Source organism: Coregonus lavaretus (assembly GCF_964263955.1).
Source record: "Coregonus lavaretus genome assembly, chromosome: 8".
NCBI lineage: Eukaryota > Metazoa > Chordata > Actinopteri > Salmoniformes > Salmonidae > Coregonus > Coregonus lavaretus.
The window spans coordinates 48,580,231-48,608,065 of NC_139995.1; the positions used below are offsets into that span (position 1 = coordinate 48,580,231).

Sequence of the window (27,835 nt, forward strand, 5' to 3'; positions counted from 1 at the left end):
CAGCAAGGGCATTGAAGATGAAACGTGGCCTGGTCTTTTAGCATGACAATGATCCCAAACACACCTCCCGGGCAACGAAGGAGTGGCTTCGTAAGAAGCATTTCATGGTCCTGGAGTGGCCTAGCCAGTCTCCAGATCTCAACCCCATAGAAAATCTTTGGAGGGAGTTGAAAGTCTGTGTTGCCCAGCGACAGCCCCAAAACATCACCGCTCTAGAGGAGATCTGCATGGAGGAATGGGCCAAAATACCAGCAACAGTGTGTGAAAACCTTGTGAAGACTTACAGAAAACGTTTGACCTGTGTCATTGCCAACAAGGGGTATATAACAAAGTATTGAGAAACTTTTGTTATTGACCAAATACTTATTTTCCACCATAATTTGCAAATAAATTCATAACAAATCCTACAATGTGATTTTCTGGATTCTTTTTTCTCAATTTGTCTGTCATAGTTGACGTGTACCTATGATGAAAATTACAGGCCTCTCTCATCTTTTTAAGTGGGAGAACTTGCACAATTGTTGGCTGACTAAATACTTTTTTTCCCCACTGTACATTTCGCTAAGCATTTTCCAAGAAAAGTGCTTAGTAGTAGGTCTCTCGCCAATTACTACATAAAAGAAAACAAAAATGAACATAACAAATGGTATTGGTTCGCTATGCTAATTTATGGGAAATGTACCATAGATAGGAATGGGATTGGCCAATTAGGGACAATGGACAGACAAATTGTGATGCGTGTGATAGGAGTCAGGCACAGGAGAGTAATACGCATCCAAAGAGTTTATTCTGTCGATAAACAGTTGCGCAAGCATGTGACAACACAACTCAGGCACAGGGGAAATATCTACCCTGGCAACAACAAGGTAAGGGTAGCTCAACCGAGCTACACACAGCTCACTACAAACAATCACCCACACAGACAAGGAAGCAGAGGGAACACTTATACAATGACTAATTGGGGATAAGAATCAGGTGTGTCTGATTAATTAGACAAGACAAGTGGAGTGGAGTGATGATAAATGGATCGGCAGCAGCTAGTAAGCCGGTGACGACGAACGCCGAAACCTGCCCGAACAAGGAGGGGAGGCAGCCTCGGCGGAAGTCGTGACAGTACCCCCGGATGGCGACAGTGGAAATCCCGTAACATGGAGGGATCGAGGATATCACTCACTGGGACCCAGCACCTTTCCTCCGGACCGTACCCCTCCCACTCCACGAGGTACTGAAGGCCCCCCACTCGACGCCTCGAATCCAGGATGGAACGGAACGAGTACGCCGGGGCCCCCTCGATGTCCAGAGGAGGTGGAGGGACATCCCGCACCTCAGACTCCTGGAGCGGACCAGCTACCACCGGCCTGAGGAGATAAACATTAAACGAGGGGTTAATACGGTAATCAGGGGGAAGTAATAACCTATATCTGATCTCGTTGACTCTCCTCAGGACTTTGAACGGCCCCACAAACCGCGAGTTCAGCTTCCAGCAGGGTAGGCGGAGGGGCAGATTCCAGGTCGAGAGCCAGAACCGATCCCCCGGGACAAAGACGGGGGCCTCACTGCGGTGGTTGTCAGCGTTGGCCTTCTGACGATGCACGGTGCATTGGAGGTGAACGTGGGCAGCATCCCACGTCTCCTCCGCGCGCCGAAACCAGTCATCCACCGCAGGACCCTAGAACACACTGGAAAGGCGTTAGGTTAGTGGAGGAGTGGTGGAGTGGTGGAGAGAGTTCTGGGCATATTCTGCCCATGGCAAGAACACAGACCACTCCCCCAGCCAGTCCTGGCAGTAGGACCGCAGGAACCTACCCACGTCCTGATTTACCCGTTCCACCTGCCCATTACTCTCGGGGTGGAACCCAGAGGTCAGGCTGACCGAGACCCCCAGAAATTCCATGAACGCCCTCCAGACCTTGGACGTGAACTGGGGACCTTGGTCACACACTATACCCTCTGGTACCCCGTAGTGCCGGAAGACGTGAGTAAACAGGGCCTCCGCAGTCTGCAGGGCCGTGGGGAGACCGGGCAGAGGAAGGAGGTGGAAGGACTTTGAGAAGCAGTCCACAACGACCAGGATGGTGGTGTTAGCTTGGGAGAGGGGAAGGTCAGTAAAGCAATGCTAAGGTGAGACCATGGTCGTTGTGGAACTGGTAATGGTTGTAGCTTACCCGCTGGGAGGTGCCTAGGTGCCTTACTCTGGGCACACACCGAGCAGGAGGAGACACACACCCTCACGTCCTTAGCCAAGGTAGGCCACCAGTACTTTCCGCTCAGGCAGCGCACTGTACGACTGATACCTGGGTGACCAGAGGAGGGTGACGTGTGTGCCCAGAAGCTCAGACGATCACGGATAAGAGCAGGCACGTACTGCAGCCCAGCTGGACACTGCGGTGGAGATGGATCTGTGCGTAATGCCTGCTCTCTATCCGCATCCATCGCCCATACTACCAGCGCCACAATGCGGGAGGCCGGGGTGTTGTCTCTGGGCCTCTCCTCTGTGTCATACAGCCGGGACAGTGAGTCTACCTTCACGTTCTTCGTACCCGGAATGTATGACAATGTAAAATCAAACCGGGTGAAGAATAGGGCCCACCTGGCCTGGCGAGGAGTCAGCCTCCTCGCTGCCCGGATGTACTCCAGGTTACGGTGGTCTGTCCAGATGAGGAAAGGGTGTTTCGCCCCTTTGAGCCAATGCCTCCACACGGTCAAAGCTCGGACAACAGCCAACAGCTCCCGATCACCAACGTCGTAGTTCTGCTCCGCCGGGCTGAGCTTCTTCGAGAAGAAGGCACAGGGGCGGAGCTTGGGTGGCGTGTCCGAGCGTTGGGATAGGACAGCATCCATCCCTACCTCGGACGCATCCACCGCCACTACAAACGGTAGTGATGGATCGGGGTGGGCTAGTACCGGAGCTGAGGTGAACAGACCCCGCAGTATCCTGAGGGCCAGATCCGCCTCAGCAGACCAGCGGAGCTGGGACGGCCCACCCTTCAACAGGGATGTGATGGGAGCTGCGACCTTGCCAAAGCCCCGGATAAACCTTCGATAGTAGTTGGCAAAGCCAAGGAATTGCTGCACCTCCTTAACAGTGGTTGGAGTTGGCCAATTAAGCACGGCTGAAATGCGATCTACCTCCATCTCCTCCCGAGGTGGAAATGCGGTATCCAAGGAAGGAGATGGACTGCTGGAAAAACATACACTTCTCTGCCTTAGCATAAAGGTCATTCTCCAACAGTCGGGCCAGCACCTTGCGAACCAGGGACACATGCTCAGTGCGAGTAGCGGAATACACCAGGATGTCATCGATGTAGACCACTACACCGCGACCAAGCATGTCCCGAAACACCTCGTTCACAAAGGACTGGAAAACTGAGGGAGCATTCATCAAACCATAGGGCATCACCAGGTATTCATAATGCCCCGTGGTTGTGCTGAATGCTGTCTTCCACTCATCTCCCTCTCGGATACGCACCAGGTTGTACGCACTCCTGAGATCCAATTTGGTGAAGAAGCGCGCCCCATGCATCGATTCAACCACTGAAGGAATGAGGGGGAGAGGATAACTATATCTGATTGTCTCCCTGTTCAGTGGTCGATAATCAATGCACGGGCGCAGACCTCCATCCTTCTTCTTCACAAAGAAGAAACTTGAGGAGGCGGATGAAGTGGAGGGACGTATATACCCTTGACGCAGGGACTCTGTGACATATTTCTCCATAGCCACCGTTTCTGCCTGTGACAGGGGGTATATATGACTCCTAGGAGGTACAGCGTTTACCCTGAGGTTTATTGCGCAATCCCCCGCCCAGTGAGGTGGTAACTTAGTCGCCTGCGTTTTAGAGAACGCTTGCGCCAGATCACAGTATTCGGGGGGAATGCGCACGGTGGAGGTACTATCTGGACACAGGGAAAGCAGGAGATTCAATAATCGAAAAATATCACTTGCTCAAAATGATTCTCCTGAATGATCATGGTGACTGGTATAGTGACTTCCGTAACAAATCCGGACCCTAATGGTCGACTAGCGAGTGCTCTGAGGGGACGTGGAATGGAGAGGGGAACCAATGAAATGCCTTGACGGCGTGCGAATGCCTTATCCATAAAGTTCCCAGCTGCGCCTGAATCGACTAGCGCCTTACACTGGGGAACTACCATGTGATCGGGAAAGTGGATAGGTAGGGTACAGTGCACAACAGAGGGCTCTGAACAAGTGTGGGTGTTCGATACCTGGGGTGATGTGTGAGTACCCTGCCTGCCGCCTCCAGGCCCAAAAGAACGTTGACTACGATGTGTGGTGGATTGTCTCTTTGTGCCACCAGTGGCACTGTCGCTGTCCTCCTCCGCTCTCTCGACCGGCGGCTCCACCCAGCTCCATCGGCTCGAGGTCCGAGTCTTCCCTACCAGGAGGTCCTCTGGCTGCCAGCAGGTTGTCCAACAGTTTATCGAAGGACAACATGGTGTCCCGGCAGGCTAGCTCCCGTAGGACGTCCTCCCGCAGATGGCACTGGAAATGGTCGATCAGGGCCCGCTCGTTCCACCCGGACCCCGCTGCTAGCGTCCGGAACTCCAACGTGAAGTCCTGCGCGGTCCTCGTCCCCTGCCTCAGGTGGACCAGTCGCTCACCCGCCTCTCGGGCGGGTGGTCAAATACCGCCCAAAAGAGGCGAGCGAACTCCCTGTAGTCCTCCAACGCAGCTCCTCCTTCGTTCCACACCGCGTTGGTCCACTCCAGGGCTTTCCCACAGAGGCAGGAAACGAGGACGGACACCTTCTTCCACTCCGATGGTGCCGGCCTGATGCTGGCGAAGTAAAGCTCCAATTGGAGGAGGAATCCCTGGCACAACACCGCTGTCCCCTCAAACGCCTGTGGTCGGGATATCTGGATCCCTCCCGGTGCTGGGGTGTAGGTGGCTGGATCCGGTTGGCCAGCTGGTCTCGACAGATCGGGTCTGCTCCTCTCCAGGCGTTGGACTACCTGAAGAACCCGATCCATCGCTTCCCCCAAGCTGGCCAGCATCGTGGAGTACTCCTGGACCCGTGCCATGACTCCAGGCATGCGCTCTTCTCCCGCTGACTCCATAGCGGGTGGGTAATTCTGTGATGCGTGTGATAGAAGGAGTCAGGCGCAGGAGAGTAATACGCATCCAAATAGTTTATTCTGTCGATAAACAGTTGCGCAAGCATGCGACAACAAAACTCAGGCACAGGGGAAATATCTACCCTGACAACAACAAGGTAAGGGTAGCTCAACCGAGCTACACACAGCTCACTACAAACAATCACCCACACAGACAAGGAAGCAGAGGGAACACTTATACAATGACTAATTGGGGATAAGAACCAGGTGTGTGTGATTAATTAGACAAGACAAGTGGAGTGATGATAAATGGATCGGCGGCAGCTAGTAGGCCGGTGACGAAGAATGCTGAAACCTGCCCGAACAAGGAGGGAAGGCAGCCTCTGCGGAAGTCGTGACACAAATTAGGTGCCTGCCCTCCTGATTCTAGCAACCCAGAACCTAACTTGCTTCTGCTTATCCGCCATCTTGGAATTGCCGCTTGTAATCTCTCCACAGAATATAAAGGATTTGGACCTGGTATTGGTGGTTTGGCTACCTTCCCTTAAGGACTGCAGCCCATTCAGTGGCCAAATGAACTCCCCAACCTCTTTTCAATGTCGTCTGCCCACAGTAAAACAGACCTAAAAGACTATTGTTTCAGTGTGACCACATTAGCCACAAGCTAACTCACGAAGCACACTTTTCCTCTAGAATTCACAAGGCTTGCTTCAACCAAAGCCAGACATTCAGCTGCTACTCTAAGCAAGGTCGACATTGTTGTCGACACAAAGTCCACGAAATGCAGAAAAACGATTGAAACTTGGGGCCTGAAAAGCACCAATTAACCCCTGTCAGTCCTGTGAATTCTGTGTTGTGTTTATACCGACTGAACACAGCATGAGGCTGAGAAAGTCCCTATAGCTGATCTCCAGAGGTGTGTTGGGAGGAGTTGAGGAGGATGGCCGTTTGGAATGGTATGATCTCATGGATCATAGATCACACCCACATAGCTACAGCTGATCTCTCCGCTAACACCTAGGTTTTAGTGTGGCATTATGAGCTCGTCGGTGTGAATGAGTCATCCTTAGTCCTTTCACTGCCGAGTGTGTAGCTCACTAGCTCTTCGCTATGCTAGGCAGGGCTAGAGTCAGGAAAATTACACACTGCAGTTTCTTGGCTCCCTTCGGTAACTGGACCACTATTTAATCACTGAAAACTACAATTTACTCTCCATTCACCACAGTCGAGTGAGTGTGTCCCGTTATTAGGGTTCTACAGTTAGCTATGAGAAGCTTCTGGAAAAGGGAAATTGGCCAACCACATTCCCACAACCTACATCACTGTTGGTGATGGAACTCCATTAAAGGGCTTTAAAAGACCAAAGTATGTAAAACATTTATTTAGAATGTAAGTGAAGAACGCAACTATTTAGTGCCAAGCTCTCCCCACTGGGCACGTCAGTTCAAAGTCTAGTTTTGATTTACATTTGGTTGAGTTGTCAACTAATATGAATTCAATGTGAAATCAACCAAAAATGTCACCCTGTCTTTGGATTTAGGTTAAAAGTTGGGTGAAAAAATAAATAAAATCCCTTACGTTGATGATTTTATGCAAATCCAATCAGTTTTCCACATTGATTCGTCATCACATACATTTTTTGGGGTTGAAATGACATGGAAACAACGTTGATTAAACCAGTTTTTGCCCAGTGGGTATTTAGTTTCCTGAGCATTGCTGTCTCATATCAAATCCAAAATAAATCTAATTTTATTGGTCTCATACACATATTTAGAAGATGTTACTCCAGATCTCCTCCGTCCACATGGAAACAGATTAGCATAGAGAGCAGAAGAGGGGAAGTGGCTAATAAGAGGGATCAAATATGCTCTTTAACCGAGTACACAGAGTATATGTGCTCATCCCTATATTACACTAATTACAGTAATGAGCCATTTTCTGGGAGAGCTGTTGAGCATTCATCCTGGAATCTGCCTCCCATGATAGAGTGTGATTGTTCCTTCCACTAGGCCAAAGGGGTAGAACTTGGCAGGTGCCACCGCTACTTTAGAAGGTGTACGCCACTCTGTTGACAGAGTGAGAAGATCCTATAATTATGTGAATTTATCTTGAATGACAATTCGTTGCAAGTGGCAGGATGATGGTCGGTGCAAGTATTGTGGACTTGGAGTGTCAGTTTGGAGTGCCCTCAAAATGCTCAGCTGCTCTTTAAAGCATGTCTTTATATTCTATTCTAGTCACCTGGGAGATTCCTTAACAGAACAGTTTTTAATGTATGATTTGGTTGCCCTCTCGTAATCTCCCACTCATCCCATGGCTAACACAGAACCTCACTTACCCAGCCTCCCATTGCAGGGGGCACTAGTCCTTGCATGGGCACCCAAATAGTCATAACATGGTCATAACTTTCCCCCTTCTGATAACCAGGTGGCGAATCGCATCTCTGCATGTCTGGCAGACATATCAGTGTGGATGTCGGATCACCACCTCAAGCTGAACCTCGGCAAGACGGAGCTGCTCTTCCTCCCGGGGAAGGACAGCCCGCTCCATGATCTCGCCATTACGGTTGACAACTCTGTTGTGTCCTCCTCCCAGAGTGCAAAGAACCTTGGCGTGACCCTGGACAACACCTTGTCGTTCTCCGCTAACATCAAAGCGGTGACCCGATCCTGTAGGTTCATGCTCTACAACATTCGCAGAGCACGACCCTACCTTACACAGGAAGCGGCACAGGTCCTAATCCAGGCATCTCCCGTCTGGATTACTGCAACTCGCTGTTGGCTGGGCTCCCTGCCTGTGCCATTAAACCCCTACAACTTATCCAGAACGCTGCAGCCCGTATGGTGTTCAACCTTCCCAAGTACTCTCACATCACCCCGCTCCTCCGCACACTCGACTGGCTTCCAGTTGAAGCTCGCATCTGCTACAAGACCATGGTGCTTGCCTACGGAGCTGTGAGGGGAACAGCACCTCCTTACCTTCAGGCTCTGATCAGTCCCTACACCCAAACGAGGACATTGCGTTCTTACACCTCTGGCCTGCTGGTCCCCCTACCTCTGCGGAAGCACAGTTCCCACTCAGCCCAGTCAAAACTGTTCACTGCTCTGGCACCCCAATGGTGGTGGAACAAGCTCCCTCACGACGCCAGGACAGCGGAGTCACTGACCACCTTCCGGAGACACTTGAAACCCTACCTCTTTAAGGAATACCTGGGATAGTATAAAAGTAATCCTTCTACCCCCCCTACCCCACCCCCACAAAAAAAAAATAACATATATATATATGTATATATAATAATAATAAAAAAATAGTAAAGTTGTTGTCCCACTGGCTATCATAAGGTGAATGCACCAATTTGTAAGTCGCTCTGGATAAGAGCGCCTGCTAAATGATGTAAATGTAATGTAAATAACAACAGTACTCCTGATTTCAGCAGTAGAGCACTCTAGTAAGCTTTACATGGTGATGGGGTGGGTCCCCGAAATAATACCATAGTGGCAGAGAGAGACCCATACAAGCCCATAAGCAATAAAAACACTTGAGGGGGGAAAGTAGTGGTCAATATGGCCCTCAGGGCAGGCATCTGATCTGTAACTAAGGATTGAGGGAGGGAGGGAGAACAGAAACGTTGGGTGGAGGAGCTGCCTAAACATGTCAGGAGTAAATTCATATGTGAAAGTGAATGGCCCATTGTAAACCGCATTAGGTGGTTTCTTTCTATTGTGCTGATAGTCCTCTACGGCAGGGTTTCCCAAACTCGGTCCTGGGGACCCCAAGGAGTGCAAGTTTTGGTTTTTGCCCTAGCACTACACAGCTGATTCAAATAATCAACTAATCATCAAGCTTTGATTATTTGAATCAGCTGTATAGTGCTAGGGTAAAAACCAAAATGGGCATCCCTTGGGGTCCCGAGGACAGAGTTTGGGAAACACTGCCTTAACACTACACAGCTGATTCAAATAATCAACACTTTTGATGATGAATTGGTTATTTGAATCAGCTGTGTAGTGTTAAAGTGTTAAGGCAAAAACCAAAACGTGGACCCAGGACCATTTTTGGGAAACCCTGCTCTATGGCAACAACGATACTAAACAACAAACAAATTGTAATATGGCACACAATTCCCACAGTCAGTCTTACCTGGTCTTACCTTGTGACTAACATATTTCCTTTCACTGGTTCAGGGTGATATAGACATTATGTCAATTTTATTTGTATAGCTTACATAACCAATAGCCTACATTAAAAGTGAGGTTGCTTCGTTGGCAATGAGAATTGATCTCCTTAGCTATAGGGCAGGCTATTTGCACAGAAATGTAGAATGAAGTTGCTCAGATAAACCTCGATACCTTATTGGTAATAGCCTACACAAAAACAAAATAAATGGTACATTTTCATTTTTATTTAGCAGACGCTCTTATCCAGAGCGACTTACAGTTAAATACAATATGATCCGCCTTTCGCACACAATAGTGAATTAAACCTGACTTTACATTATGCTACATCGCGCGCGCTCTGATGTCGATTTCCTATGATTGCGCATCTATAGACAGTGGCCAAATATTCCGAAACTCAACCGTTCTTATTATACCTCTGAACTCAACTGTGTCCTCGCGGCAGGTTTACTTTCAAAATCAAATAGCAGCGGCTACAGTAATGCATCCATACAGTAGCCTATCCCTTGCGTCACATTCTCGAACAATATAGATTGCAAAACTGTTCAGGATTTACAATGAGAACCGATTCGGATAGATGGATAGATATTTCCATAAAAGTCACATTATTGGCACCAAACACTTACCCTCGTAGCCTGTCAGAAGAAAAAAGCATTTTTAAAAAAATCAAGACAACATTGCAGGAGCTGTTGACTTCCAAACAGCCGAAGTCGAAACAGTATCTATCAAAGACGATAAATAGTAGCAGCAAGCTTTTGTCCAGGAAACGGTCTCTTTAAACCGGGTCAAGTGGCGTGGCGAAAACGGTCAACAGCGCCGCTAGCCAAGAAGAAATGATTAATGTAGAGTTCTATTGGTTAAACCTCATTCAAACAGAGAGAGGGGGAGAGCTCACATGTATAATTATATACACAAACATAACCAATAACCAGGTCAATCTCTGTCAATCTCGACCCATAAGATTACATCACTTTTCACAATTCTCTTCACACCACTTTTCACAATTCTCTTCACACGGCATTACAGTTTGCAGCCACAAACCAATAACACAAAACTTAATTCAGGAATATAATTTCATCAGCGACATGGTAGGGTACGTTGCATAATCCAAAACAGGCTCTTTCACTCTCTTCAAGTTTTAAATTATATTAATGTACGGGACACACATGGTATACGCCACATCGTCCAACGAAATGCTTACTTGCGGGTTCATTGTCGGCAATGCAAGAACAATAAAAATCCAGCTAAATTGTCCATTGGCACAGATCTAGAATCAGCTTAACCTAATACCCAGCTCCCTAATGCAAAGCTCAACCATTAGCAGGTTAAAGTGCAAAACTGACCTTAGATCAGCATCAGTAGGTAAGCCTACTCACCAGTGCTGGTGCTATAGGTGCGAACGGTAGTGGCGGTCGGCGGCGGCGAATCCGAGTCCATGGAAGCAGTGTCGTCATCCTGTGAACATCCGGCCTGGATGGCCCGCAGGTAGCTATGGCTACGGGATCGGAAGCACGTGGGCATTGGTAGATCCGGAGGCTCCACCGCCTGGGAATGGGAGCGCGAGAGTCTGTGGGATTCTCGGAACGCGGACTCAGAGCAGCTATCCTCGTAGCGTTGGCTAATCATCTCCAGGTCCCGCAGCTGGAAGGAGAGAGGCAGGTTGGCACTAGTGGCATTGGTTGGCATCTTGGCCTGGGTGGCAGTGGTAGAGTGAGAGGGACAGCGTTGCATGGCTACTGCTTCAAGCTAGGGACAGAAATGCATGGTTTGTCCCGGGACCAGATAGTCCATGGTCGTTAGACCTGGGTTCAAGTAGTATTTTAGATTTTTCCCGAATACTTTAACTGTGCTTAATCAAGTTTACCTAGCGTATTGGAACCAACGGAATAGTCCCAAATGTGCCAACCCCACCCATCAGGTACTTCAGGCAGTATGAAGCAAACACCCTGAGTTTTTCACATTTCTAATACTATTTGAACCCAGCCAGGTCTGCCATGGAGAGCACAGCTGACAGTATCTGTTAGAGGAGTGAGCTAGCTCCACCTGTGTGACATTTGGTGGGTATGCAATAAAATGCAGCCAAAAGGACACATTACAGTATTAAGGCTGGGTGAGAGGAAAGCAAAGTGCAGCAGTAACACTTTGTCCTGATCCCGAATCAGCTCATTATAGCAACTTATAGTCAAAGTCCAAGGTAGTTAACAAGCTAAATGTTTTTTTTTTATTGTTCTTTTTACTGCCAATTAGTTTCAGTGTCACTTTCATAGTATTAATCAAAACTGTCTTAACTTCTCTTCGCAGACGTTTTGAAAGAGCTGCAAAATCTGGACCCCTACAAATCAGCTGGGCTAGACAATCTGGACCCTTTCTTTCTAAAACTAGCTGCCGAAATTGTCGCAACCCCTATTACTAGTCTGTTCAACCTCTCTTTCATAACGTCTGAGATCCCCAGAGATTGGAAAGCTGCCGCGGTCATCCCCCTCTTCAAAGGGGGTGACACTCTAGATCCAAACTGCTACAGACCTATATCCATCCTGCCCTGCCTTTCGAAAGTATTTGAAAGCCAAGTTAACAAACAGATCACCGACCATTTCGAATACCACCGTACCTTCTCCGCTATGCAATCCGGTTTCCGAGCTGGTCATGGGTGCACTTCAGCCACGCTCAAGGTCCTAAACGATATTATAACCGCGATTGATAATAGACAGTACTGTGCAGCCGTCTTCATCGACCTGGCCAAGGCTTTCGACTCTGTCAACCACCGCATTCTTATTGGCAGACTAAATAGCCTTGGTTTCTCAAATGACTGCCTCGCCTGGTTCACCAACTACTTCTCAGATAGAGTTCAGTGTGTCAAATCGGAGGGCCTGTTGTCTGGACCTATGGCAGTCTCTATGGGGGTGCCACAGGGTTCAATTCTTGGGCCGACACTTTTCTCCGTGTATATCAATGATGTCGCTCTTGCTGCTGGTGACTCTCAGATCCACCTCTACGCAGACGACACCATTTTGTATACATCTGGCCCTTCATTGGACACTGTGTTAACAAACCTCCAAACGAGCTTCAATGCCATACAACACTCCTTCAGTAGCCTCCAACTGCTCTTAAACACTAGTAAAACTAAATGCATGCTTTTCAATCGAACGCTGCTGGCACCCGCCCACCCGACTAGAATCACCACTCTTGACGGGTCTGACCTAGAGTATGTGGACAACTACAAATACCTAGGTGTCTGGTTAGACTGTAAACTCTCCTTCCAGACTCACATAAAGAATCTCCAATCCAAAGTTAAATCTAGAATCGGCTTCCTATTTCGCAACAAAGCCTCCTTCACTCATGCTGCCAAACATGCCCTCGTAAAACTGACTATCCTACCGATCCTTGACTTCGGCGATGTCATTTACAAAATAGCCTCCAACACTCTACTCAGCAAATTGGATGTAGTCTATCACAGTGCCATCCGTTTTGTCTCCAAAGCCCCATACGCTACCCACCACTGTGACCTGTACGCTCTTGTTGGCTGGTCCTCACTACATGTTCGTCGTCAAACCCACTGGCTCCAGGCCATCTATAAATCACTGCTAGGCAAATCCCCGCCTTATCTTAGCTCATTGGTCACCATAGCAGCACCCACCCGTAGTCTGCGCTCCAGCAGGTATATCTCACTGGTCATTCCCAAAGCCAACACCTCCTTTGGCCGCCATTCCTTCCAGTTCTCTGCTGCCAATGACTGGAACGAATTGCAAAAATCTCTGAAGCTGGAGACTCTTATCTCCCTCACTAACTTTAAGCATCAGTTGTCAGAGCACCTTACCGATCACTGCACCTGTACACAGCCCATCTGAAATTAGCCCACCCAACTACCTCATCCCTATATTGTTATTTATTTTGCTCTTTTGCACCCCAGTATCTCTATTTGCACATAATCTCTTGCACATCTAGCATTCCAGTGTTAATACTATTGTAATTATTTTGCACTATAGCCTATTTATTGCCTTACCTCCATAACTTGCTACATTTGCACACACTTTATATATATTTTCTGTTGTATTTTTGACTTTATGTTTTTTACCCCATATGTAACTCTGTGTTGTTTTTATCGCACTGCTTTGCTTTATCTTGGCCAGGTCGCAGTTGTAAATGAGAACTTGTTCTCAACTGGCTTACCTGGTTAAATAAAGGTGAAATAAAAAATAAAATAAAAATAAACACTAGTCATTTGATTGACTTGCATAAAATTGGTGAGAAATTAGATTAGAGCAGCAGTGCAAATGAAGGACTGAGATTTGACTGAGGGACATGACCAAGCTTACTAAGATGCAAGCCTAACACAGTGTTGGAGTGACAGGGATGTAATAAATATGGTGTTTGAGTTGTCACTTATGGAGTTGGCTCGGTTGCATGCTTTAGGGGTAACAAATCAAAGAGCAGGGAGTAGTGACAGAGAGAGAGCGAGCAAAAGACTAAGAGAGAGAAAGAGAGAACGAGAGAGAGAAAGTGAGAGCCTGAGATCTATAACCTGGTCCCAGACCTGTTTGTGCTCCAGAAGTCCTATAGTACTGGATATTTATAACAGCACTATGTGTCTATTCAATTGCATTGTTGTACTGTTTTTGTTTGATATACAGTAAAATCTCACAGGAAGGCTTTCTGAAATAATGAGTTGTAATAATAAACATTGTATCTTGCAGCTCTAAATAACTCTTCTACTAATTTACATGTAAATCAACACACATTTTCGGAATAAAACGTTTTAAATTCCCCAAGATGGGGTCAAAATGCTAAACATATACTAATGGACTGTAAAGCTTAGGTTGACAGGCCTTTTGTAAAAGATCAGAGAGGATCCAGGCACTCTTTATCACCATGGTGACCTTGTCAGTAGAAGGGTAATGGGTCTTCCTGTGTTGGGATTCCGGTGTATACATACTCTTCTACCTCATTAGAACAGAGTCTACTGAGGTGTAGGAGTGGAGAGTTTATGTGATAGGTCACTCTAAAAATAAAAATCTGTTCAATGAAATGGTCTAAAATGCCACAGTCTGGTGTAGTGGTAATGCTCCCAACTCAGGATGACTCATGTCATTTGGCAACAGGGTTTGAGCCTTGTCTCAGTCACTCTCCTCTCTGTGCCTGTCTACATCTATCTCCCTCTTTATGTACAGTCTCACTATTCCGACACAAAAATGAGTCCCATGCCAGTTGTACCCCACGACCCCATCCCTGGTGACCTCTGACCTGGCCCATGCAGCTGCTCCTCCCCAGGGTGCTGCAGCCGCCTCCCTGGTTGAAGTCCTCATCGTCCCAGCGGGGGAACAGGGAGCCCCTCACCGGACCCCCCAGACAGTCCAGGTTGTCCAGGCTACGATTGGTAGACAGCTCTTGCAGTGAAGGAAGACAGCTGAAGAGGAGAGGAGGAGGAACAGGGGAAGAGAGGAGAGGGGGAGGAGAGGTTGGGAGGAGAGAAGAAGAGGGGAGGAGAGTTGATGTGAGAGGGGATGAGATCAGAGAGAAGGGGAGGAGAGAGAGGAAAGGAGAGAAGGAGAGGAGGAGGGTAGAGTTGATGTGAGGAGAGAAGGAGGGGAGGGAGAGGAGAGGAGGAGGGTAGAGTTGATGTGAGGAGAGGAGAGAAGGAGAGGAGAGGAGGAGGGTAGAGTTGATGTGAGGAGAGGAGGAGGGTAGAGTTGATGTGAGGAGAGGAGGAGGGTAGAGTTTATGTGAGGAGAGGAGGAGGGTAGAGTTGATGTGAGGAGAGGAGAGAAGGAGATAAGATCAGACGAAAGGGGAGGAGGAAAGCAGCAGAGAAAAGAAGAGGAGAGGAGGGAGAGAAGAGGAAAGAGGAATTGAGAAAGGTAGAGAAGAGAGGAGGGGAGGGGCAGATAAGAGGTGAAAGAAAGAAATGCAGGTTAGGTCACTTCTCATCCCTGGTTCCTTTCATTACCTGTCAGCATCACTGCCCCCATCATGTCACCTGTCAGCAATGTTCCCTCTAATTCTTTGGGGCACTGAGCTAATTTTTAGGTTTTGTGAGCGGAAACTTGAATGTTGTGAGAATTTACAGTGAACACTGAGGCTGTACCCTTACAGTTTTAGACAGTAGCCAATAGGCTATTGTGGCTATTTGAGCATAATGTAGGCCTACCAACAAAACCAATGGAGCAAATCCCATAACATTTACACGTGGAAATAGCTTTTTATTTCTATGATATAGTCTACAGTAGCCTATATGTGGTGTTCAATGCAGGCCTACATTGCATGAGATGTTTAAAAACGTTTTTACATTATGAAGGGCTTGACATTAATTTATTATTTTTTACTTGGTCTGTAACACCATGGGCAAAATAGGTGACTGTAAATTGCATTGTATTGTGTTGTATGATGCAAGAAATCACTTTACAAAATACAATTAATTATTATTACCATACAGAGAATTAGACAATGTAGGCTACCCCTCTGCCTATTGGCATATTTGCATATTCAAGCCTGTCTCAAAGTACAACACTGCCCCTTTAATTAAGACAAGCTTTTTACCAGACTGTTTTTTCAAATAGCGCTTGAAATGTAGCCTACACGTTTTGTGCTCTTGTAGGAAGCAGTAACTCCCCATTGCTGACCTATACTTATTTAAAACTGGGCTAATAACTCGCTAACTAGCAAAGAATATCAACAAATGTACACACGCACGGCTCTGCGCTCTGATCTGAAAAGCGCATTCACTCGCGGGTGATTAAAAGACTGCTTGTGGGCTACCCCCGCCAATAGAATTCTACTCCGTTGTGCTCTGGCTTTGCCTACAACAAAATCACAGACTCAATCTTGCAAAGTTAGATTTGTTTTGTTTTGTTGCATTGAAAAGGGGCTGATATAATGTTGATTCGATCACAGAAAAAACATTGATCTATATACGGTTGAAGTCGGAAGTTTACATACACTTAGGTTGGAGTCATTAAAACTCGTTTTTCAACCACTCCACAAATGTCTTGTTAACAAACTATCATTTTGGCAAGTCGGTTAGGACATCTACTTTGTGCATGACACAAGTAATTTTTCCAACAATTGTTTACAGATAGATTATTTCACTTATAATTCACTGTATCACAATTCCAGAAGTTTACATCCACTAAGTTGACTGCCTTTAAACAGCTTGGAAAATTCCAGAAAATTATGTCATGGCTTTAGAAGCTTCTGATAGGCTAATTGACATCATTTGAGTCAATTGGAGGTGTACCTGTGGATGTATTTCAAGGCCTACCTTCAAACTCAGTGCCTCTTTGCTTGACATCATGGGAAAATCAAAAGAAATTAGCCAAGATCTCAGAAAGAAAAATGTAGACCTCCTCAAGTCTGGTTCATCCTTGGGAGCAATTTCCAAACGCCTGAAGGTACCACGTTCATCTGTACAAACAATAGTACACAAGTATAAACACCATGGGACCACACAGCCGTCATACCGCTCAGGAAGGAGACACGTTCTGTCTCCTAGAGATGAACGTACTTTGGTGCAAAAAGTGCAAATCAATCCCAGAAAAACAGCAAAGGACCTTGTGAAGATGCTGGAGGAAACAGGTACAGAAGTATCTATATCCACAGTAAAACAAGTCCTATATGGACATAACCTGAAAGGCCGCTCAGCAAGGAAGAAGCCACTGCTCCAAAACCGCCATAAAAAAGCGAGACTACGGTTTGCAACTGCACATGGGGACAAAGATCGTACTTTTTGGAGAAATGTCCTCTGGTCTGATTAAACAAAAATAGAACTGTTTGGCCATAATGACCATCGTTATGTTTGGAGGAAAAATGGGGTTGCTTGCAAGCCGAAGAACACCATCCCAACCGTGAAGCACGGGGGTGGCAGCATCATGCTGTGGGGGTGCTTTGCTGCAGGAGGGACGGGTGTACTTCACAAAATAGATGGCATCATGAGGAAGGAAAATTATGTGGATATATTGAAGCAACATCTCAAGACATCAGTCAGGAAGTTAAAGCTTAGTCGCAAATGGGTCTTCCGAATGGACAATGACCCCAAGCATACTTCCAAAGTTGTGGCAAAATGGCTGAAGGACAACAAAGTCAAGGTATTGGAGTGGCCATCACATAGCCCTAACCTCAATCCTATAGAACGTTTGTGGGCAGAACTGAAAAAGCGTGTGCGAGCAAGGAGGCCTACAAACCTGACTCAGTTATACCAGCTCTGTCAGGAGGAATGGGCCAAAATTCACCCAATTTATTGTGGGAAGCTTGTGGAAGGCTACCCGAAACGTTTGACACAAGTTAAACAATTTAAAGGCAATGCTAACAAATACTAATTGAGTGTATGTAAACTGACCTAAGACAGGGAATTTCTACTAAGATTAAATGTCAGGAATTGTGAAAAACTGAGTTTAAATGTATTTGGCTAAGGTGTATGTAAACTTCCGACTTCAACTGTAGTTCAAACTAATGAGGCGAACTCAGTGAAGTTCAATCTCATGCATCTCTGCGTGGCATGGCATTTCTTCTGCGTGGCAGTCCTGGAGGAGCTGCACGGCCAAAATCGCGTGCAGTTTAGAGGGAACATTGCCTGTCAGCATCACTGCCCCCATCATAACATCTGTCAGCTGCACTGCCCCCATCATAACACCTGTCAGCATCACTGCCCCATCATAACATCTGTCAGCATCACTTCCCCCATCATAACACCTGTGAATAATATATCTCCCATTTCATCTCATTACAATAATATTCCCCATATAGCACCCAAACAATGCAAAGCCAATGATACACAGGTCAAGCATATGTAAAGCCTTGTTCCACGCATCATGGTGCCAATATCAAAGAGCATTAGGGAAAATTGTCCAAATTCAGCTCAGAAATACTGAACTGGATTACCAAAAGAGAGCATATCATATTTTGGTCTTTGCTGGCACACAGTGATAGTGACATGACATTGCATTTGTCATGTGATTGTGATGATCCTTGGGTAAAGATGGGGTACCCCTGGCATGGAAGGTGCCAAGCTGGGCAATGGAACTCCTTTTTTGGGGTGAGCGAATTAGCTTGGAGGAAAGGGCTGGTGGTGAGTGGCATGGCGTTGGCACTGACGGAGCATGGGTGAACCAAAGAGGTGGGCAAGACCTGGGGGGCGGGGTGACTGACTGATTGATTGGGGACAGCGTCCAATCTGGTGCAAGCATAAACCTGCCCCCTTGGTGGTGATTGGCTGGCTGCATAGCACTGACCTTCCCAGTTGGTGCAGAGAGGACACACTGTGCAGAGGAGACCACAGTGCCTCCAGCTCCCCCTGCAGCATGGCGTAATCCAGGGCTCTGCTGCTCCTGCCAACCAGGGTGGAGCAGACCACGAGGGAGAACAGGGGTGTGGCATTTGGGTTTTGGCAGGGGGGAGCAGGATAAGAGTCATTTAGCATGCAGGTTTGAAATTAATTTGTGTTTTCTACTCCTTGTTTTTACTTCTTTAAGAAAACCTTCCTGCTACGTTATCATGGTGTGTGTGTGTTGTCTCTATCAACAATAATCTGCTTCTATAATGACGTAAGTCATATATTCCCTTTTTCTATGTGTCTGTGACCAAAACAATTAGTTTTTTTATTTTAATGTATGAAGTGATATTACCAGTCATAAATACTTATTGCTTCTTGATCTGCTGCCCTCTTGTGGAATGAAATTGTACTGTATTCCTTTTGCCTTTTGATTTCCTCAATTTGTGGTGGCAATCTGAACCAAATAATAGCCAGCCACTCTAAACTCCCCAATGGAATTACATTTGTGCCAAATTAGGTTTAAGATCGCATTGGCACACATTTACTTCAATACAGCCCTGACCACAGAGAACCCAGAGAACACAACAAAGGTCTTTGTTTCAGCAAATCAACGGAGACATAAACAATAAAACACAGCAACTTGCTCATTGGTGCTCCCACTCTCTGCCACTATTCATCCAAATGGGGTTTCATTTTGTTTGTCATTATGTGAAAATGAACAGGATACCCAATGCACTGTGTCCAGCCCAGTCTGTGTCTGTCTGCTTCAGAAAGCATGTAATCTAGAGACAATGTGCTAGAAACCATAGTCAGTCAGTCAGTGGGAGATGATGAGACTATAGCTTAGTTTGTGGTGACTCACTGTCTGTCTGAGCAGAAGCTGAAGATAGCATCGTGTTTGTGATGTTGCGGAAACGTTACGGTATGAGGACTCTATCATTTCAGGCCAAGCCGTTAGTAAATGAACGATGAGGAAACCGTAATCGGAGCTCTGGCATGTGTAGGAGGTGGGAGTCTGACGGTGCTTAATCCCAGGCTTGAGTGAGCACAGCTTGTCTGACTGTGTGTGTTTGCTTTAGCCTCTTTAGTATGCAAGGCCTGTTAACAGGCATGCCAAGAGCTGGAAGCCTGATGGTCTCCTTTCTACATGTCACACCTCCGTTTAAAATGGTGCCATGGGCTGTGTGTGTGTGTGTGTGTGGTGTGTCTGTGTGTGTACGTGTGTACAGTGGGGAAAAAAAGTTTTTAGTCAGCCACCAATTGTGCAAGTTCTCCCACTTAAAAAGATGAGAGAGGCCTGTAATTTTCATCATAGGTACACGTCAACTATGACAGACAAATTGAGATTTTTTTTCTCCAGAAAATCACATTGTAGGATTTTTAATGAATTTATTTGCAAATTATGGTGGACCTGTAACTTCTTCTTTAAGAGGCTCCTCTGTCCTCCACTCCTTACCTGTATTAATGGCACCTGTTTGAACTTGTTATCAGTATAAAAGACACCTGTCCACAACCTCAAACAGTCACACTCCAAACTCCACTATGGCCAAGACCAAAGAGCTGTCAAAGGACACCAGAAACAAAATTGTAGACCTGCACCAGGCTGGGAAGACTGAATCTGCAATAGGTAAGCAGCTTGGTTTGAAGAAATCAACTGTGGGAGCAATTATTAGGAAATGGAAGACATACAAGACCACTGATAATCTCCCTTGATCTGGGGCTCCACGCAAGATCTCACCCCGTGGGGTCAAAATGATCACAAGAACGGTGAGCAAAAATACCAGAACCACATGGGGGGACCTAGTGAATGACCTGCAGAGAGCTGGGACCAAAGTAACAAAGCCTACCATCAGTAACACACTACGCCGCCAGGGACTCAAATCCTACAGTGCCAGTCGTGTCCCCCTGCTTAAGCCAGTACATGTCCAGGCCCGTCTGAAGTTTGCTAGAGTGCATTTGGATGATCCAGAAGAGGATTGGGAGAATGTCATATGGTCAGATGAAACCAAAATAGAACTTTTTGGTAAAACCTCAACTCGTCGTGTTTGGAGGACAAAGAATGCTGAGTTGCATCCAAAGAACACCATACCTACTGTGAAGCATGGGGGTGGAAACATCATGCTTTGGGGCTGTTTTTCTGCAAAGGGACCAGGACGACTGATCCGTGTAAAGGAAAGAATGAATGGGGCCATGTATCGTGAGATTTTGAGTGAAAACCTCCTTCCATCAGCAAGGGCATTGAAGATGAAACGTGGCTGGGTCTTTCAGCATGACAATGATCCCAAACACACCGCCCGGGCAACGAAGGAGTGGCTTCGTAAGAAGCATTTCAAGGTCCTGGAGTGGCCTAGCCAGTCTCCAGATCTCAACCCCATAGAAAATCTTTGGAGGGAGTTGAAAGTCTGTGTTGCCCAGCGACAGCCCCAAAACATCACTGCTCTAGAGGAGATCTGCATGGAGGAATGGGCCAAAATACCAGCAACAGTGTGTGAAAACCTTGTGAAGACTTACAGAAAACGTTTGACCTGTGTCATTGCCAACAAAGGGTATATAACAAAGCATTGCATTTTTTTTGTTATTGACCAAATACTTATTTTCCACCATAATTTGCAAATAAATTCATTAAAAATCCTACAATGTGATTTTCTGGATAATTTTTTCTTCTCATTTTGTCTGTCATAGTTGACGTGTACCTATGATGAAAATTACAGGCCTCTCTCATCTTTTTAAGTGGGAGAACTTGCACAATTGGTGGCTGACTAAATACTTTTTTCCCCCACTGTACATGTGTGCTTGTGTGGATGTGAGAGAGAAAGAGAGAGTGGGCACGAGGATTTGTGTGTGTGTGAAATTATTATTGTTATAGTCTAGGTTCACTTCCACCTGAATGTGTTACCATGTCATACAGTGCATTCAGAAAGTTTTCAGACCCCATGACTTTTTCCACATTTTGTTACGTTACAGCCTTATTCTATAATGGATATTTTTTTATGACAAAGCGAAAACAGGTTTTTAGAGATTTTTGCAAATGTATTAAAAATAAAAAACGGAAATATTTCATTTACATAAGTATTCAGACCCTTTACTAAGTACTTTTTTGAAGCACCTTTGGCAGTGATTACAGCCTCAAGTCTTCTTGGGCATGACGCTACAAGCTTGGCGCACCTGTATTTGGGGAGTTTCTCCCATTCTTCTCTGCAGATCCTCTCAAGCGCTGTCAGGTTAGATGGGGAGCGTCGCTGCACAGCTATTTCAGGTCTCTCCAGAGATGTTCGATCGGGTTCAAGTCCGGGCTCTGGCTGGGCCACTCAATGACATTAAGAGACTTGTCCCGAAGCTACTCCTGCATTGTCTTTGCTGTGTACTTAGGGTCGTCGTCCTGTTGGAAGGTGAACCTTCACCCCAGTCTGAGGTCCTGAGCGCTCTGGAGCAGGTTTTCATCAAGGATCTCTTTACTTTGCTCTGTTCATCTTTCCCTCGATCCTGACTAGTCTCCCAGTCCCTGCCGCTGACAAACCTCCCCACAGCATGATGCTGCCACCACCATGCTTCATTGGGATGGTGCCAGATTTCCTCCAGACGTGATGCTTGGCATTCAGGCCAAAGAGTTCAATCTTGGTTTCATCAGACCAGAGAATCTTGTTTCTCATGGTCTGCGAGTCCTTTAGGTGCCTTTTGGCAAACTCCAAGCAGGCTGTCATGTGCCTTTTACTGAGGAGTGGCTTCCTTCTGGCCACTCTATCATAAAGGCCTGATTGGTGGAGTGCTGCAGAGATGGTTGGCCTTCTGGAAGGTTCTCCCATCTCCACAGAGGAACTCTGGAGCTCTGTCATAGTGACAATTGGGTTCTTGGTCACCTCCCTGACCAAGGCACTTCTTCCACGATTGCTCAGTTTGGCCGGGCTGCAAGCTCTAGGAAGAGTCTTAGTGGTTCCAAACTTCTTCCATTTAAGAATGATGAAGGCCACTGTGTTCTTGGGGACCTTCAATGCTGCAGATCTGTGCCTAGAAACAATCCTGTCTCGGAGCTCTACGGACAATTCCTTCGACCTCATGGCTTGGTTTTTGCTCTGACATGCACTGTCAACTGTGGGACCTTATTTAAACAGGTGTGTGCCTTTCCAAATAATGTCCAATCAATTGAATTTATCACAGGTGGACTCCTTTCTACATGTCACACCTCCTGAATACTTACCTTATATAAATAAGGTATTTCTATTTCTGTTAAATTTGCAAACATTTCTAAAAACCTGTTTTCGCATTGTCATTATGGGGTATTGTGTGTAGATTGATGAGGAAAATGTTTAATTTAATCAATTTTAGAATAAGTCTGTAACATAACAAAATGTGGAAAAAGTCAAGGGGTCTGAATACTTTCCGAATGCACTGTGTGTCATTATGCTCACATGTCCATTATCCATGTGATGAAACTTTGGTACTGAGCTTACTTGCGTGGCGGTAGCTGGTCGCTCAGAGACTGCTGGGTGGCCCTGAGGTAGCTCTGACGGCGGGCAGCCATTTTGGGCGAGGGCTTGGGGCTGCCGTCCGAGTCGTCACTGTCCTCTAGGTCGCCCATGGCCTTCACGTAGCTGCCGCTCCGCATGCGCCGACATGGGATCTCATTGGCTCCTCCTCCCCCGCCGCTGCGGCCCAGCGTGCTACTCCAGTCCCCCTACAAGCAGCAGCAACCCAGATACAGTACCAGTCAAAAGTTTGGATACACCTACTCATTCAAGGGTTTTTCTTAATTTGTACTATTTTCTACATTGTAGAATAATAGTGAAGATATAAAAACTATGAAATAACACATATGGAATCATGTAGTAACCAAAAAAGTGTTAAACAAATCAAATATATTTTAGATTTTAGATTCAAAGTAGCCACCCTTTGCCTTGATGACAGCTTTGCACACTCTTGGCATTCTCTCAACCAGCTTCATGAGGTAGTCACCTGGAATACAATTCAATTAACAGATGTGCCTTGTTAAAAGTTAATTTGTGGAATTTCTTTCCTTCTTAATGAGTTTGAGCCAATCAGTTGTGTTGTGACAAGGTAGGGGGTATACAGAAGATAGCCCTATTTGGTAAAAGACCAGGTCCATATTATGGCAAGAACAGCTCAAATAAGCAAAGACAAACGACAGTCCATCATTACTTTAAGACATGAAGGTCAGTCAATCCGGAAAATGTAGGTTACTACATGATTCCATATGTGTTACTTCATAGTTTTGAATATTATTCTACAATGTAGAAAATAGTAAAAATAAAGAAAAACCCTTGAATGAGTAGGTGTGTCCAAACTTTTGACTGGTACTGTACATTTTTCTATATGGCATTATACCCTTATGCCATTTATATTGACATGATTGTGACAGTATAATAAAAATGTTTACATAATATCATTTGTTTTACAGTATTCACTCTATAATCTACAGTATCTACAGTATAGGCTAAAGAGGACCCGAAATGTATCCCTGAGGGACCCCCACTCTACTTTTCTTGACCATAGGTATGGTGTTATCGATTACACAAAAAATAAATAAAATCATTAGAGTGCTACAGGGCCGTTACCAACTCCTTCCGCAATATCTTGACTTTGAAACTTGAAAACAAAGTCAAAACAATTAGTATCAAATCAATTCTATAGGTAGACTTGGAGCTGACATTTATATAACAGCATGTTAATGTCACATGGTGTGTGCCATTTACAGTGGTATGCCATAAATGTTAGCACATAAAGTCAGGCTGATAAAATAAAAAAATTGCAGAAATGATACCCAAGGGGTAGACATTGCTATATTTTAGTTAAATAAACTGAACAAACTGAAAGACGAGACAGCTGACTGAGACATAGTAGAGGAATAGTCAACCTGACACTGAAATGGTCTAACACATATAGGACTTTTATTGTAGTGACAAGACTACATGTTTTATGTTTAGATCCAAACAGATCTTTGTCAGACCTGACAAACTGTCTTGAAAGTAAATACATTTGTATTTAAGTATGCACTATGTCTCCACATGTTCTTTATGTCCAGCACATCATTCGATATGATGATATCCTTTTGACAACAGACATTTGTTAGATAATACTCACCCGTCGTCCCACTTGCAGGTAGTGGCAGGCAAACTCCTGCTGGCACGACTTAGACTTGAGCATGGACCGGTCCAGGGTAGACGAGTGGCCCTTCTGCAGCACCTGTGTGGGCTGACCCAGGGTCAGCGTCGACCACGAACCTCCCTTCTTAAAGTCATTACTGTTCACTCCCATGCTGATCCCTCCTCCCCCACCTCCGGGCCCCGGCAGCGTCTGCTGGTACTTCATGACTTCATTGCTGCTCTTAGACGAGCTAATGGTGTTGTAGCCGCTGTGGACCACGTAGCGGCTCTGCTGTCCCTGCTGCTGCTGTAGTGCCCCCTGCTGGGCATCGTAGGTAGTACTGTGGGTGGCGTGCTGGGTGGCATGGGTGGTGGGGCGTCCCAGCGTCATGGCCATGGGGTTGCGGTAGTTGCTGAGGTCGGCGTTGTCCAGGTCGTCCGAGCTCCAGTAGCCTGACATGTTGGAGCGCGGCCGCCGCTTGCCCGTCCCGCCCCCGTCTGACTTGGCTCCGCCCCGGTCTTTGCTCTTTGCTCGCCGGTCCCGCTTCCCGCCGTCCTCGGTCCCGGACGAGGTCCCGCCGCTACCGCTACCCGTCCCCGAACGCCCGTTGACGCCCTTGATGTTGTGGCCATCCATGGACTGTGACTTGGCGAAGAGCTTCTGGACAGAGCACACCAGGTTACGGATGCGCCCGGGACTGTCGGTGCGCTGCTTGGAGGCGACGGAGAGGGCGGCCGATGTGCTCCGATGGAGCTGTAGCGTGCTGAAGCCGTCACGAGGCCCCCCAGGCAGTTGCTTCTCCAACTGGTCCAGCAGGTTGGGCTGCACCTGCCGGTTCATCTTGGCCCCACCGGAGATAGTAGCCGAACCACTGGTGATCATGGCCCCCCGGCTGCTCTGCAGGCCCCCCATACCGCTCATGCCATGCATTCCCATCCCCATCCCCATCGACATGGAGGTGCCCAAGGTTCCTGTACTTATGCCCCCGATGCTGTCCTCCTGTGGCGGGGAGAAGTCGCTGGGGTCGTAATGGGAGTTGTAGTGGACGTGGGGGAAGGTGCTGCTGTTGGACAGCTGGTTGTTGAGGGGGAGGGAGTAGTCCGGGGGCAGGGATCCCTGGTTGTTTTGGGCGTCCATACTGGGGTTGTAGTGGCGGGGGTCCATGGTGCCGTAGTGGTCCATGCTGGTGGGGCTGAGGAGGTAGGGGCTCCGAGGCAGGGTGGAAGCCTGGTGTGGGTACAGGGGCTCCGGGGGGCCCTGGGTGGGATCGCAGGAGTCAGACAGGTGGCGGTTGCGTTTGGCTCCTAACCCTTTCATGGTGGTCAAGAGGGGCCCCCTTCTAGAAGACTCCCCAGCCGGGAAGAGACGACAGGCCTGGAGGATAAGTCCTAGAAAAAATTGAGAGAGCGAGAGAGAGAGAGGAAGTTTAGGTTCTGTCCAGACAGACACAAACCCACCGATGCATGGCATACACAGTCATGCTGTACACACAAATATGCAGACGAGCGCACCCCTGAATGCATCCCTGCACAATATAATATACACACTTTCAAAAACACACACGCACGCACACACACACACACACCACACACACACACACAATTTAGATCATACAGTACATAAATGTGCAGGCAAACAAACACACCCATTTATGCTCAGAAACAGACTAGCCCTGTGAGGGCTGTGAAGGAAATATTTAGATATCAATGAGCCAGCTTCCCACAGCTTTCCACGGTGAACATCAGTGTTGAAACACTGGAAATGAAATGAAACAATGCAGTTCAGGGGGTTCATTTTCATTTTGTCTTGTGGAAACCAACAATTGTTAGCAGTCATGAACAACTACAGCCACGGCATTGTAGAGTCTGTGTCTGTGTGTGTGTGTGTGTGTGTGTGTGTGTGTGTGTGTGTGTGTGTGTGTGTGTGTGTGTGTGTGTGTGTGTGTGTGTGTGTGTGTGTGTGTGTGTGTGTGTGTGTGTGTGTGTGTGTGTGTGTGTGTGTGTGTGTGTGTGTGTGTGTGTGTGTGTGTGTGTGAGTGAGTGAGTGAGTGAGTGAGTGAGTGAGTGAGTGAGTGAGTGAGTGAGTGAGAGACAGACAGAGAGAGAAAGAGTGTGTATATGTTTGTGTGAGAGAGAGAGCGAGAGAGAAATTCAAAAGGAAACCTATCCAACCAAAAACATAGAGATCCAGAAAACCTGAGCCTACGCTTTCACTATGGTGAATCACTAAAACAATACAGACATACACTACGGAAAAAGAAGTAACAGCACGTCAGAAATCAGCTCAATGTAATTGAAGAATCCATAGAATCTAACTACTTCTGGGAAAATTGGAATAACACTAAACAAACAACAACACGAAGAGTTATCTATCCAAATGGAGATGTATGGATAAGCCACTTCTCCAATCTTTTTGGCTCAATAACAAAGAACAATCAGCAAAAACATATACAGTGCCTTCAGAAAGTATTCAGACCCCTTGATTTTTTCCACATTTTGTTACGTTACAGCCTTAATCTAAAATTGATTAAATAAATACAAATCCTCAGCAATCTACACACAATACCCCATAATGACAAAGCGAAAACAGGTTTTTATTTATTTTTGCAAATGTATAACAAATAAAAAACACATGAAAGCCCGCTTGGAGTTTGCCAAAAGGCACCTAAAGACTCTCAGACCATGAGAAACAAGATCCTCTAGTCTGATGAAACCAAGATTGTACTCTTTGGACTGAATGCCAAGCGTCACGTCTGGAGGAAACATGGTACCATCCCTACGATGAAGCATGTGGGGAAGTTTCATCTTCCAACAGGACAACGGCCCTAAGCACACAGCCAAGACAACGCAGGAGTGGCTTTGGGACAAGTCTCTGAATGTCCTTGAGTGGCCCAGCCAGAGCCCGGGCTTGAACTGGTGGAACATCTCTGGAGAGACCTGAAAATAGCTGTGCAGCAACGCTCCCCATCCAACCTGACAGAGCTTGAAAGGATCTACAGAGAAGAATGGGAGAAACTCCCCAAATAAAGGTGTGCCAAGCTTGTAGTGTCATACTCAAGAAGACTCTAGGCTGTAATCGCTGCCAAAGGTGTTTCAACAAAGTACTGAGTAAACGGTCTGAATACTTATGTAAATGTGATATTTCATTTTTTATATATTTTTTGCAACAATTTCTAAAAACCTGTTTTTGCTTTGTCATTATGGGGTATTGTGTGTAGATTGATTGAGGG

General features: G+C 46.6%; 1 protein-coding gene across 1 annotated transcript in view; it reads right to left on the reverse strand.

Annotated features, from left to right (window-relative positions):
* LOC311133130 (disks large-associated protein 4-like) overlaps positions 1–25,923 on the reverse strand; it is a gene marked incomplete at both ends in the record, with an annotated part of 56,891 nt that extends 30,968 nt beyond the window's left edge. The window contains 5 exons of the mRNA XM_084166565.1: positions 10,625–10,889; positions 14,487–14,649; positions 18,467–18,562; positions 22,956–23,179; positions 24,604–25,923. Coding sequence (XP_084022691.1) covers positions 10,625–10,889; positions 14,487–14,649; positions 18,467–18,562; positions 22,956–23,179; positions 24,604–25,923 — 2,068 coding nt within the window. The remainder of the gene's footprint in view (positions 1–10,624; positions 10,890–14,486; positions 14,650–18,466; positions 18,563–22,955; positions 23,180–24,603) is intronic.
* Between the last annotated feature and the right edge of the window lie 1,912 nt (positions 25,924–27,835).